Source organism: Lampetra fluviatilis, chromosome 10 (assembly GCF_964198595.1).
Source record: "Lampetra fluviatilis chromosome 10, kcLamFluv1.1, whole genome shotgun sequence".
In the NCBI taxonomy this organism is placed as follows: domain Eukaryota; kingdom Metazoa; phylum Chordata; class Hyperoartia; order Petromyzontiformes; family Petromyzontidae; genus Lampetra; species Lampetra fluviatilis.
This window is the reverse complement of record NC_136284.1, coordinates 3,506,714-3,520,578: the sequence shown is the minus strand read 5'-3', so window position 1 is coordinate 3,520,578 and position 13,865 is coordinate 3,506,714. Positions and strand designations below refer to the sequence as shown.

Here is a 13,865-nt window from a genome sequence, read left to right as displayed (position 1 = left end):
GGGGAGTAGACACGGGGGGTGGGGGGAGTGGGCACGTGGGGGGTGGGTGGGGAGTAGACACGGGGGGTGGGGGGAGTGGGCACGTGGGGGGTGGGGGGGGGTAGACACGGGGGGTGGGGGGAGTGGGCACGTGGGGGGGGGGAGCAGACACGGGGGGTGGGGGGAGTGGGCACGTGGGGGGTGGGGGAGAGCAGACACGGGGGGTGGGGGGAGTGGGCACGTGGGGGGTGGGTGGGGAGTAGACACGGGGGGTGGGGGGAAAGGGCACGTGGGGGGTGGGGAGGGTAGACACGGGGGGGTGGGGGAGTGGGCACGTGGGGGGTGGGGGGAGTAGACACGGGGGGGGTGGGGGGAGTGGGCACGTGGGGGGTGGGTGGGGAGTAGACACGGGGGGTGGGGGGAGTGGGCACGTGGGGGGTGGGGGGGGGTAGACACGGGGGGTGGGGGGAGTGGGCACGTGGGGGGGTGGGGGAGAGCAGACACGGGGGGTGGGGGGAGTGGGCACGGGGGGTGGGGGGAAAGGGCACGTGGGGGGTGGGGGGGGGTAGACACGGGGGGTGGGGGGAGTGGGCACGTGGGGGGTGGGGGAGAGCAGACACGGGGGGTGGGTGGGGAGTAGACACGGGGGGTGGGGGGAAAGGGCACGTGGGGGGTGGGGGGGGGTAGACACGGGGGGGTGGGGGGAGTGGGCACGTGGGGGGTGGGGGGGAGTAGACACGGGGGGTGGGGGGAGTGGGCACGTGGGGGGTGGGGGGGGTAGACACGGGGGGTGGGGGGAGTGGGCACGTGGGGGGAGTAGACACGGGGGGGGTGGGGGGAGTGGACACATGGGGTGGGGGGGGAGTCGACACGGGGGGGTGGGGGAGTGGGCACGTGGGGGGGTGGGGGGAGTAGACACGGGGGTGGGGGGAGTGGGCACGTGGGGGGTGGGGGGGGTAGACACGGGGGGTGGGGGGAAAGGGCACGTGGGGGGTGGGTGGGGAGTAGACACGGGGGGTGGGGGGAGTGGGCACGTGGGGGGTGGGTGGGGAGTAGACACGGGGGGTGGGGGGAGTGGGCACGTGGGGGGTGGGGGGGAGTAGACACGGGGGGGGTGGGGGGAGTGGGCACGTGGGGGGTGGGTGGGGAGTAGACACGGGGGGTGGGGGGAGTGGGCACGTGGGGGGTGGGTGGGGAGTAGACACGGGGGGTGGGGGGAGTGGGCACGTGGGGGGTGGGGGGGGGTAGACACGGGGGGTGGGGGGAGTGGGCACGTGGGGGGGGGGAGCAGACACGGGGGGTGGGGGGAGTGGGCACGTGGGGGTGGGGGAGAGCAGACACGGGGGGTGGGGGGAGTGGGCACGGGGGGGGTGGGGGGGGAGTAGACACGGGGGGTGGGGGGAGTGGGCACGTGGGGGGTGGGGGGGAGTAGACACGGGGGGTGGGGGGAGTGGGCACGTGGGGGGTGGGGGGGAGTAGACACGGGGGGTGGGGGGAGTGGGCACGTGGGGGGTGGGGGGGAGTAGACACGGGGGGTGGGGGGAGTGGGCACGGGGGGGGTGGGTGGGGAGTAGACACGGGGGGTGGGGGGAGTGGGCACGGGGGGGGTGGGTGGGGAGTAGACACGGGGGGTGGGGGGAAAGGGCACGTGGGGGGTGGGGGGGGTAGACACGGGGGGTGGGGGGAGTGGGCACGTGGGGGGGTGGGGGGGAGTAGACACGTGGGGGGTGGGGGGAGTGGGCACGTGGGGGGGTGGGGGGGGAGTCGACACGGGGGGGTGGGGGAGTGGGCACGTGGGGGGGTGGGAGGAGTAGACACGGGGGTGGGGGGAGTGGGCACGTGGGGGGGTGGGGGGGAGTAGACACGTGGGGGGTGGGGGGAGTGGGCACGTGGGGGGGTGGGGGGGAGTAGACACGTGGGGGGTGGGGGGAAAGGGCACGTGGGGTGGGGGGGTAGACACGGGGGGGTGGGGGGAGTGGACACATGGGGTGGGGGGGGAGTAGACACGGGAGGGTGGGGGGAGTGGGCACGTGGGGGGGTGGGGTGAGTAGACACGGGGGTGGGGGGAGTGGGCACGTGGGGGGGTGGGGGGGAGTAGACACGTGGGGGGTGGGGGGAGTGGGCACGTGGGGGGGGGGGTAGACACGGGGGGGTGGGGGAGTGGGCACGTGGGGTGGGGGGGGTAGACACGGGGGGGTGGGGGGAGTGGACACATGGGGTGGGGGGGGAGTAGACACGGGGGGGTGGGGGGAGTGGGCACGTGGGGGGGTGGGGTGAGTAGACACGGGGGTGGGGGGAGTGGGCACGTGGGGGGGTGGGGTGAGTAGACACGGGGGTGGGGGGAGTGGGCACGTGGGGGGGGGGGGTAGACACGGGGGTGGGGGGAGTTGGCACGTAGGGAGGGGGGGGGTGCCCGATTTTAATTTCCTTCCACGGGGCCCACGCCAACCATGCCACTGGATCCAGTGGTTCGGGTCACTTTGGGTCTTGCAGTGGGATAAAAAAAAACCGGAACTTGCTGTCCCTCGTAAATGGGTCGTATTTGTCAGGCGCGTTTGAAATTGCCATAGAAACGATCCCATCCTGCCTCTCGGGTGTCTGCCAAATTATACGATGCAAATGTATTATGCACCGCTACTCTGTGATGCACGGCAAAACGTTACAATGGAGAAACGATGCATTGTAATGTACGAATTTGCCCGCATGTGCAGTACGTGCCAGGCTTTAGCGAGATGTAATTACTGCGTCCATGGTAATTCATTACAAAACCGAACGCTTGCAATTTAGCTGTAATTATGTTCCCCCTTTCGTCAGTAATTTTACTCGTAATTACACCACTGCAGTGAGCGTAATATTTCACGAATAAAACAAATTCATCCACGCTTACTTTACGACGACAAATTCAATGTAAACGTGTCTCTTCCAACGCTTCGTCGCATCTTCTTACCTTTGTTCCAACGTCTCCCGCATTGGTCACAATCGCCGGGGTACATCGAATGGTCGAGGCGAAATCGCAGGGCCACGTGAACGCGAGCCTGCGATTTGCCAGGTCAAGACAATGCAATTGAAAAGGCGTCGGGGGGGGGGGAGAGAAGTTGTCAGAGTCGCATATCTCAGCGTCGGCGCGGAATGGCGTGGATGAGGAGCTCAGCCCGGTGTAGGAGGAGTGGGGGACGGAGAGTCATACACATTTAACGGGCGTGCCAATATCTGGAGCAACAAGAAAAATGAGTACGTGGACTTACCCTGGCCATCGGGGCTCGACTCGTACTCTCGGGAGAGAGGCCGGTAAACAAAGGGGGACATCGGCAGCGAGCACGTGGGAGCCCCCCCCCCGCTCCGTGCATCTGCCATTGATTGGACTGCACGCGGCCCGAGTCAGCTTTCACTCACATTGATTCGGAGAGAAAGTGTAATCACCTGTAAGGGATCGATGATTATGTTTCTTAGCGAAGGCTATGTTTGTTAATAAGAGTCGGGGTGGTGGATGGGGTGATGGTGGGGGGAGGGATGTGAAGTCGGGTCTCTATGGAGGCCGAGAAGCACACAGGACCCACGTGGCCTCTCGCACTCCCACGTGGCCTCTCGCACTCCCACGTGGCCTCTCGCACTCCCACGTGGCCTCTCGCACTCCCACGTGGCCTCTCGCACTCCCACGTGGCCTCTCGCACTCCCACGTGGCCTCTCGCACTCCCACGTGGCCTCTCGCACTCCCACGTGGCCTCTCGCACTCCCACGTGGCCTCTCGCACTCCCACGTGGCCTCTCGCACTCCCACGCAGCCGTCACCCCCCCCTCGCTTCACTGGGGAGCTCTCGTCCCGACTCCCCCCCCATCCGCCCTCGGGAGTCCGAAACTTCCTAACGCCGCTGTCCGTGCTGCTGACTCCCCGCCCCTTGTTTCAAGTCCACGCTCAAGACCTTTCATACTTACTGCTCTGTTTTGCATGACCGGACCTGCCTATCTCTCGCTCTAAAATACGCGTGTCAAGTTTTTATGTGCAGCGTAACGAGATGCGGAGGCATGTAATTGCCGAGGCATTTAATTGATACGTAATTCGACATTGTAGGATCTTTTTTTTGTCCTGAAATCTAAATAAAAGTAGTATTGTTACTGCATGAGATCAATTGTGGTCTTCTTATGGAGAGACCTGGGCCTGCTCATGAGACTGTGAAATTCCCAAGGCTATAAGAGGGCTGCCACAATGGACAGAGATGAATGTCACACACCCATTGCTCATAAGTGTATCCCTCTAGCGTTGTCGTGAGCTGTCAATCAATTCCTTCCGTATGGCGGCCCTTAATCTCTGGAATAACCGAGCACGAATGTTTGGGATCAGAACCTTACCGTCCTTGTCCTCCGTTTAAATCACCTCTGGACCCCCAGATTTCCGTTCATGTGTGCGCGCAATTCATCCCTCTGCTTTGCAGACTTTGAGTTATACATTTTGTCTTGTATGCGATGCGTTCCGTTAGTTCGTCTTGTATTTTCCGTGCTGGTTGTTGCCCTAATATTGATGCGTGATATTTTGCCATTCGAAACTTGACCATGTGTACAGTTATTTGTTTATGGATCGTTTTGTCCGTGTGCTTTTTGCTGTAGTAACCAGCTTCCAGTAACCTAGTCTCCATCAAAAACGAGCTTTTCGTCCTCAATGGGCTTTATCTATGCACCAACAAGCAGAAACGCTCCGACCTGCGTTTTCTGTTTTCCTTGCGAGAAGGACACCACATTTTCAAGAGGCACCTAATGCGTGCATGTCGCCACGCGCCATGGGAAATGTTTTATTTCTTATTACCGAGTCTCCCAAGTCTGGCTTTCGAAAAAATAAAAACCCATCGCCGTTAATAATTCTCAAGCAAACACACGCAGAGTGCGCACATGCAGATGTCGCTGCGCTAATTTTAAACCATTTTATAATACTGCCGAGTATTCACAATTGGCTTGGCCAGAGCGTCAAGGTTTTGGGTACACGCTGTGACGCAGAGGGCAAGCACACGACATCCCTCGATCCCCCCACGCACAATCGGAATCTTTATTTAAACTGGAGGAGGAATCTGATGAGCTATGAAGCTCTTTTTGCACAGATGTCCAGTTGGGACATGCACCACGCGTGCACCGCGCATGCTCAGCGCATGGCACCGGAAAAACATGATCCGGCTCCTCCCAGAAGCCACTTGAAGATGTTCGCGTCCTGCCTTAAGTCATCACGGTGCAACTTCTCTTGCCAAGCGCCGCTCAGTGGCGGAGGCGCCCGTATGGCCGCGTCTTCGCGTGCGCTTGTCGTCAAACCACTTCTGATTTTTGTGGTGGAAAGGCACAGGCAGTTCCCGCCACGAACCCCCCCCCCCCCAAAAAAACAAATGAATACACAAATGAATGAATCAATTCGAGGGTCGGACTTCTGCACAGACTCAGATTAGATGGAATCCTTGTTTTGGCGGCTGGAGACCGCGACAGCGCTCACGAAGGACGGTGGCTGGCCGGGATCCACGGAAAATACGGGAGGGGGGCGGGGGGGGGGGCACTTGAGTGTGCAGGCGGTGCAACTGCACCGTAGAGTCCAGAGAGGCCTCGGTGCCAGGCCATGGAGAGATTGAGAAAGTGTTTGGGGGTGGTTGGAATTGGCCAGCCATGCTGCATTGCCGATTCGCGCGAGACTTTCTATGTGCGGCGGGGGTACGTCCCCCCTTCTCCTGAGTGGTTACACCAGTGTGTGTGTGTGCGTGCGTGCGCGCGCTCACATTTAAATGTTGAGACGACACGTGACATTTTTCTTTGATGGCAAGCGGGACAGGATTGCATTTTTGTCGAGCGCAGCGACGAATACACAACGGCGTCGAGACGCGGTTGTTAATATTCACACGCACGTACGCGTGCGCGTACCAACGTACGCAGTGCGAAGATCACAATTTACTGCTCGCGTTAAGGGTGCGGCGAACGAATCAACTCGGTAAATTTCAAAACGGAATTGGGGGAGGTGTCGGCTTGGCATAGCGCGATCATAATGGCACGTGTAATAAATAAATATATCCCTTACGTGTTGTCAATCATGGCTAATGATGCCTCTTTAAAATGCATGAGGTACCCGACTCATCCATATGTAAATTGGAACACTGCGTTATTCTCTTTTTGCCGGGTTCCTTCACAACTTGGCAACACACACACACACGAAGGGCGGTCTCCCCATGCTCGTTACTGCTTGTGTCTCAACGCTCGCTAATGGCACTTGCCCCGGCAGTCTGGGTGCGCTTTAGGGGGTATCTTTACCTTTGTGTCCTTCATCTCGTCGCGTGCGTCCACATCGCAAGCACCACGATACCCACCTCTTGAGGATTCTGCAAAAGTCTCTCCCGACGGTCTCTCCCGACGGCACGTTTCCAAAACGCGGCCCTCTCCCGCTTTGTAATTGTCAAGTGAATAATAACACAATTAGTGCCCCAATTATGATCAACTCTACCGTTGCTTTTGCGATTACATTTGCAAGAAAGCTCGCGGTGCGCGTTGCCTTTGGAGAAATGTTTACCATTACCGCGTGCACTTTATACACACAGATTGTTGTTTTTGTAATGTACGCAACTCTATAAGCCGTTGATGGAAACTGAGTTTAAGCTAAACTGCCCTGAATGTGATAATTGGTTCTTTACCCTTCTATCTGGCAACAAAACTGACACCTTTTTACAAGGAGTCATGTTTGCATAGACCGCAATACCTGCAGTCATAATACAAACAAAAGAACATAACTTTGTATTATGACTGCAGGTATTGCGGTCTATGCAAACATGACTCCTTGTAAAAAGGTGTCAGTTTTGTTGCCAGATAGAAGGGTAAAGAACCAATTATCATATTTTTACTGGCAAATGAGGTTCCCATAGTGCCCTGAATGTATTTAGAAAAACAGTTCCAGCATTTCTGTACCCCCCTTGCCCTTACTAAATATCCTATAATAATAATAGTATTACTTGTTTGCATGTATGTTGAACTTCTTTCGCAACGTACGTAGCCAACCGTGCCATTCGGAGGGAGAGGCCCTTTGTCAATCCACTGCTTGATGAAGGGCCCCCTCATGCTGTGGCAGTTATGGGGGATGGTTTACTTGACCATACTTCACCAGGCTGGTCCACGCAGACTGGTGAAGGTGGGTGGCACGAGACTGACTTCAAATACCACTTTGCCATTGGTATTAGCCACGCCTGCAATTGAACTCGGCTCACCAGGCTCACGCGCAAAGTGTGCTAACCATTTCAGTTCCCCTTCCGTGACATATAAGAGCAGATTGCAATATCTCTGACGTTTGCCCTTCTTAAATATACATCTCCGTAACCGTAAATGACTTTAACCCGACACACGCATCAACAGCAATGCATCCTATAGCGTGAGATGTTGTAAGCTAAGCGGCGTTGAGCCAGGACAGCGCTCGGTTGGGTGAACACCGGGTGCACGCCTGGTTGTTGTAGACAGCTGTGGGAGGGTGCTCCGTGCGCAGTGACATCGAATGAGTCGCTGGAGCGCGTGCCGCTTGGAGATTGGTAGACAATGGGATTGGGGGTAGCAACCCGTTCTACCAGTTGCACCTGTGGGCAAGGCACGGAGCCTTCTGGGGGATCCAGAGGTGTGCGGCGGGGGGGGGGCAGAGCCTGGCCACGCTGGGCAGGATAAAAGGCGAGCTCCGACTCAGTCGGGGCTGCTGCGATCTGGAGTAGAACTCGTCGTGCTGACGTCGTGATCATCGCCCTCTTCAAGCTGTGGGTCTGGCAGCGTGTTGGCTGTCCCGACCCGGCGTGTGGCTATCCCCTAATGCTGTGAAGGCCGGAATAACACAGAGTACCTCCTACTGGTGTCTGTGAATTAGCACGCGACGCATGGTTGACAAGCAGACGGCAGTGCAGCAAACTCCACCGTTGTTACTGTGTTTCCTATGCGCCCCCACCACCTTAACCAACCCGTACTAACCAAGCCTGGTGAATTGCCATCAAATAAAACTCCCACGACCCTCACGTGTGTGGAAAGGTCCTCATCCAGCAGTGGCTGGTCTCGGTCACGCGAGCGCCACGAATTCGAAAGTCGCGGCGCTCCGCTGGCTCGAGTTGTACAATTTTACGGCGTTTAAAATGTGTGAAATGCAACACGGCCACTGCTATGCGTCCGACAATCGCACGCGTCATCCGCTAACATGCGTCGTCGGCTCTGCCTCTCTCCTACCCCCCCTCCACAGTGCAGCGCTCTCGCACCTTCCACGTGACTGCCCCAGCAGGGGCCGGTTGGCAGGGGGGACCCCCCGGTGCCCTCACGGGACCCTACCTGAGCGGGCAGTGGCCCAGGGAGCCTCCCGCGCCTCACCACGCTCTCAACTCCACCTGCTGCGACAAGGCCACCCAGGTGCGATCGCCACGTTGGGGCGTTGGCGTCGCCGCTTTCTCTGCTCACGCAAGCGCGCTCGTAGCGGCCGTACACGCTGCAGACGGGGGGTCGAGTGCTCGCTCAACGTAGGGGGGCACACGACGAGTAGCCAGGGCCATAGCGAGGTGGTACATTGAATGCGGTGTGCCGGGTGCAGAAGCGTCGTTCGTGTCGCCGACGCGGACGGACCCAGCTGAGATATGAAGCCTTGCGTGTGGCCGTAGTGTCGACGCGTTTTATTCGTGAGAGTGGGATATTATCGTGGTCATCACCATCATCGGCCATCATTTATCCACTGCTGGATGAAGGCCTATCCAAGCCGTCGCCATCCCTTACACTGCCGCGACATAACAATCCATCCAGTCCCTGCATGTAATCTGACCTCACTGTACCGTGTCTGACCTCACTGTACCGTGTCTGACCTCACTGTACCGTTTCTGACCTCACTGTACCGTTTCTGACCTCACTGTACCGTTTCTGACCTCACTGTACCGTTTATGACCTCACTGTACCGTTTATGACCTCACTGTACCGTTTGACCTCACTGTACCATTTCTGACCTCACTGTTCCATTTCTGACCTCACTACCATTTCTGACCTCACTGTACAATATCCCCGGTGGATGCTGTTTTGGGGCGCGTTTCCCTCCTTCGGCTGCCACTCCGTCCTTAGTCTCGACTGCCGGCCACCGCCGTCGTCCCCTCCGCAGCGGCGCGTCCTTCCCCAGGCGCAATGACGAGGGCAGGCCGCACCGGGAGTAGCGTGCGCATTTGTCAGCAGCACTATTTTAACCATCGTCCTTAGGACTTGCGTATAGTGTGCGCGAGCAGAGACGCGTGTGTGAGTTTGGATGTTTATGCTACCATGCACGTCAGTCGGTACGAATTTTCACTCGGCTGGGTTTGTGTTACGCCTGCCGGGGTTCGTGTGCACTTGCGTGTGTGAGTGTGTGTGCTTGCACGTGTTTTTGTAGGATTTCTTTTTTATTTCATGCCTGTATAGAACCAACCATTTTTCGTCGTGGCAGAACGCTTCAACGAACGGCTGGTCGTTGCGCAAAATCACGCTGCGGCATGCTCAGAGTGCGGAACGCCTTTAAACGTCCGTGCAAAAGCCTGGACGAGATTTATTCATGCAGTGTTCGAATTTAATGTGCATTTTTTGCTTCTGACCAGGTTATGCGTGATGTATATGTATACATATATGTGTGTATTCGTGACAAGGCGTGCTTGTTTCCACGCCGAGCATCTGGGTAATTTGTTTTGGCACTGCGGCCAAAGTGCTGTCTTTAGATGGGAGAGGAAAAAAATCTTCTCGAACGCTGCCTCCGGTAAAAATAGCACAACGAGAGGGAAGCACGGTGCCTTTATATTGTTAAAGTAAACAATTTAAGGCAAGTCTCTTTCAACAACAACAACAACACCAACAAACACAAAACAGCCTCAAGCTTGCTCCAAAACGCACGCGGGGCAATTTTGAAATGCGCCATCACGGCAAAAGGCCAAACAGTTAAGATTTTTGCGGCAAATAAGGCTGCGACTGTGTTAGCCTCGGCGCCTGGCGTAACGTGATATTTAGGGCTGGCCTCAAGTTTGCTTTGTGTTTCCCGAGCCAGGAAGGAAGTGCGCTGGACTCGACTCGAGTTCGTACGCGAGCAATCGACACGCGCTCCCCTCGCAGCGGTCGACGATAAACAAACCCCACCCCCTCCCTGCCCGTCCCTCGCGAGACGCTTGCTTATTTATAAATATGTTTTTTTTTATACATACCAAAAAAAGTTCAAAACACCAGCAGCAGGCGCGGCGGCAATTGTCTGCAGCGCCGCTTTGCTCGCGGCGGTCGACGTGCCCTCTCGGGCGAGTGCTGAGGCCTCGCCTATTAACACCGCAGGAAGTATCGCTGACCGCCGGCGCACTCAAATTCAGCAGAAATTGCAACAACAACTAAAAAATATATAAATGTGTTGTTGCCAGTCCGGGGCCAACAGACTGTCAGCGTGACCTTGACGCAGTCAGGTCTTTCTGCGTCAAAGGCAGTCTGGCTCTGCATGGCCACGCTGCTGGCGGATGAGGCCAAGTGGCTCCTGGTGTGAATTTTTTTTTAGAAATGTGTGTGTCAATGTTTAAAGAGGTCGCCGCGTGGCTCAGAGGTCAGAGCGCCGAGCTGGCACCACTGACTTTCAAGCTCCTGAGTATGAATGCTGTCAGTGGTGGTTTGTGATTAAGCTGAGGTCTCAGGTGCAGTGAGTTAATGGTCTCAGCCCGGTCACCGATAATTACACACGCAAAAAACCCGTGACATTAAATATAGTTTCTGCAATTAATTCCGATGAATTCCAGGTCTGGGAATTTAATATATTTTGACGATCGTGTGATGACCATGGCTCTCAATGGCGAGGTGTGTGGGAAAGTGCTGGCCCCCCTATGTCACGAATTACAGGTCACTCTCATGGAATCTCAGACGTAGCTCTGTGATGTACACTTCCACAAGCCATTCTCTAACACAGAGGGCTTGCACTTCTCTGCGAGAGGTCCGAACGGAGATAATTGTGGGTAAACACAATAAAACAAACGTAAGGAGAACCCTTGCCGTAGAACTGTTGACGTGGAGAAAACAAACACACAGAAAATCACTAATTTGTTTTAAAAAGTCACAATTGTGTCTATGTCACTGAACGAATGTTTTAAGCCTTTATAGCATAAGTCCAGAGTTCCATGTGGTTAGAATATTTCCGAAGCCATCACAGATTGCATCAGTGATCACTGAGCACACAAGTTCAGCGTTCCAGGGTGATTTTTTATAATTCTGCCATGATATCCACCGCCGGTGTGGACTGGACAGAAGTAACTGCAGTCCTAGCAAACCTGCACTCTGCCCTTCACACAGGTGTTTAGAGTTTAAACTTGTACATCCTAAAGGAACAGAGGATTCACGCACGAAAATTCTACCCACAATTGCAACCGCATTTCATTGAGTCTCATCGTGCGTGGCCTATCGGTCAATGCATCTCTTTCCCGATTATAAATTAAGGTTATTATGATGACGATGATGATGCCGATGAAAATCAGTGCGAGCCCCACAGACCTCCTATACTGTGATGGCTAAAAGCTATGGCTGTAGTAACGTATCGATTCATCGATGAATAGTCATATACGAGGATAAGGACTTGCGTGTCTTTATCGAGCGCTTTAATGCCGTACATGCTGTACATAATGGGTTCACGTCCTCCCTGCAGTCCGCTAGAAAGTGCTCCGATTAATGATATCTGCCAGCGTCTCCCGGCATCTGCAGCCAGGCAGCACACACGCACACCGCGCACATGCACACACGCACACGCGCGCACGCACGCACGCACACACGCACACACGCATGCACACACACAGTCCTTGTCTCGCTACACATCAGAGCGTGTGAATGGCCCCGGTACTGCTTGATATGGGGCCCGCATGCGTGGCACACACACACACAACCCAGCACCAGGGCTTCATTTCAGCCGGTTCTTCCCAGTTCCATGACCCCGGATAACATTTCCACCCCCGGCGCACCATGTCCAGTATCCATCTCGCGATTGCTGTGCCTCTGGTGGCTGACAGTCACGCGTGAACCTATTCCGGCCTCACAGGAACTCGCACACTATTCACTGGGAACAGAAATCAATCTCCGCCCAGCACCGCCGCGCCGATCGCAGGGTCCAGCGAAACACGCGGCAGCTGGGGGCACCGCAGCCTTCGAGCGGCGTGGGGGGGCCCACCCTGCCCGTCCCCCTTCTCCTATGCCCCTTCTCCTATGTCCCCACCTTGTCAGAGCCCGGCGCCCGGGACTCTGCGGCCCCGTGGGGCCTGGTGCAGTTGCACCGCCTGCGCACTCGACAGCTACGCCCACTGGCGGGCCTCCGGGAGATGCGCCGGGCTGCAGTAATCGCTCGTGGCGTTGAGACGCTTGGCGCACCTGATGATAAAGCGTGGCAGGGGCTTACATTGGCTCGAGGCAGCAAAGGCACACACGCGCAGAGAGAACCGAGGTGTTGAAGTTAACGTTTACAATCGAGGTCAGGAGATTTCCCGTGTTTTAGTTAAATCACTTGTGCCGTCATGTCACACACAAGACACCACATGTTTGGAGAGCACGCACAACATCGGGCGGTTCTGATGAAATTTGTTTTTAAACCACCTGATGTTTAACTTTGCGCGGTGCCAACAATGGGTGCCAATTCACTTGTACGAAACAAAGCGTCGCATACTCACGAGATCACTTCGTCCATGTCCACACCTCTTCGCTCGGGGTGGGGGTGTAAGTCTCGCAGACGGACACAAGCAACAATAACAAACTGGCTCTCTCTGGACAGCCTGGGAGAGTCCACACACGTGCGTCTCTGCCAGGTCATCTATGACCACACACACCAAAGAAAAAAAGCAAACCACGACCAACTGACCACAATTGGCATTCGCCCTTAATTCTGCAACACTAATCCGTGAGAGGACATAAAGAGCAAAAAAAAGATGAGCGACGGAAATTGTTGGTCGGCCCTCTGGGGAGGGGGGGGGGTGTGGGAAGGGGGGGGGTGTGGGAAGGGAGGGGGGCATGCTCTCTGGAAGCTGGGTCAAATAAAAAGCTCATTAATTTGGCATTAGGAGGAGTCCTGCGATGCCTTTATCAGAGGATTGACCCAGCTGGAAGGTGCGCCCGGTACCCGCTGCATCTGCAGGATCCGGTCGAGCGAGTGGCTCTGGGGGTTTTTTGTTCACCTGTTTCTCATTACGAGGACGAGGTGAGCGACCGTGGCACGATCACGATCAGAGAGAGGAGTGCAGTGGAGAGCTCGGTCATCCGTGCTTCAGTTGAGCAGCTCTTTGTAACGCTTTCCAGATAAGGTAGAAAAGCGTGAGCGCATTCGCCTTGTCCGTGCGTGCGTGCGTGCGTATGTATGTCTGTCTGTCTGTCTGCCCGTCTCTGTCGGTTTGTTCGTCCGTCTCTCTCTATACAAAAAGGGGGAGCTCACGATAGCTTTCACAAAGACGATCCAATGTATGCACGCAGTGTCTCAGATGCGCCGACCCGGCGTGATCTTGATAGCGCAAGTGGCACGCACAGTGCCAGGCGCTTTACTTTACAACCTGGCGTCCCAGGCAGCATGATAATTAAAATGTGTCCGCCAGCCGCCAGCAGCTGTAGCAGGAGCAGCAGCGAGAACAGCGATCGGAATTGTACAAACGTGGGGGGGAGGGGGGGGGCATGCAAATGACAGATATGCCGATATTACGCGGCCGTCACGGGCACACCTTATCAGACATCTGTGTGTGTGTGATTCATTGTCCACCATGCACAGCAGAAATTCCGCCGAGTTCTAGAGCGTCCAGCAAACGATTACTGTTTAATGTATTTGTATGATACATTAACCACCCCCACCACCCCCCTCTGGCACCTGAGTGGCTCACAAGAGACGACAATGACATTACCCCCCCCCCTCCCCCCCGTCGATTTTAAGGC

General features: G+C 56.4%; 1 protein-coding gene across 2 annotated transcripts in view; it reads left to right on the top strand.

Moving 5' to 3' along the window:
* The window catches only part of LOC144934430 (uncharacterized), a 58,229-nt gene that overhangs the window by 18,198 nt on the left and 26,166 nt on the right, over nucleotides 1-13,865 (top strand). For both annotated transcript variants that reach the window (XM_078860181.1, XM_078860180.1), the window contains exon 2: nucleotides 8,194-8,357. In XM_078860181.1, the coding sequence (XP_078716307.1) occupies nucleotides 8,194-8,357 (164 nt within the window). The remainder of the gene's footprint in view (nucleotides 1-8,193; nucleotides 8,358-13,865) is intronic.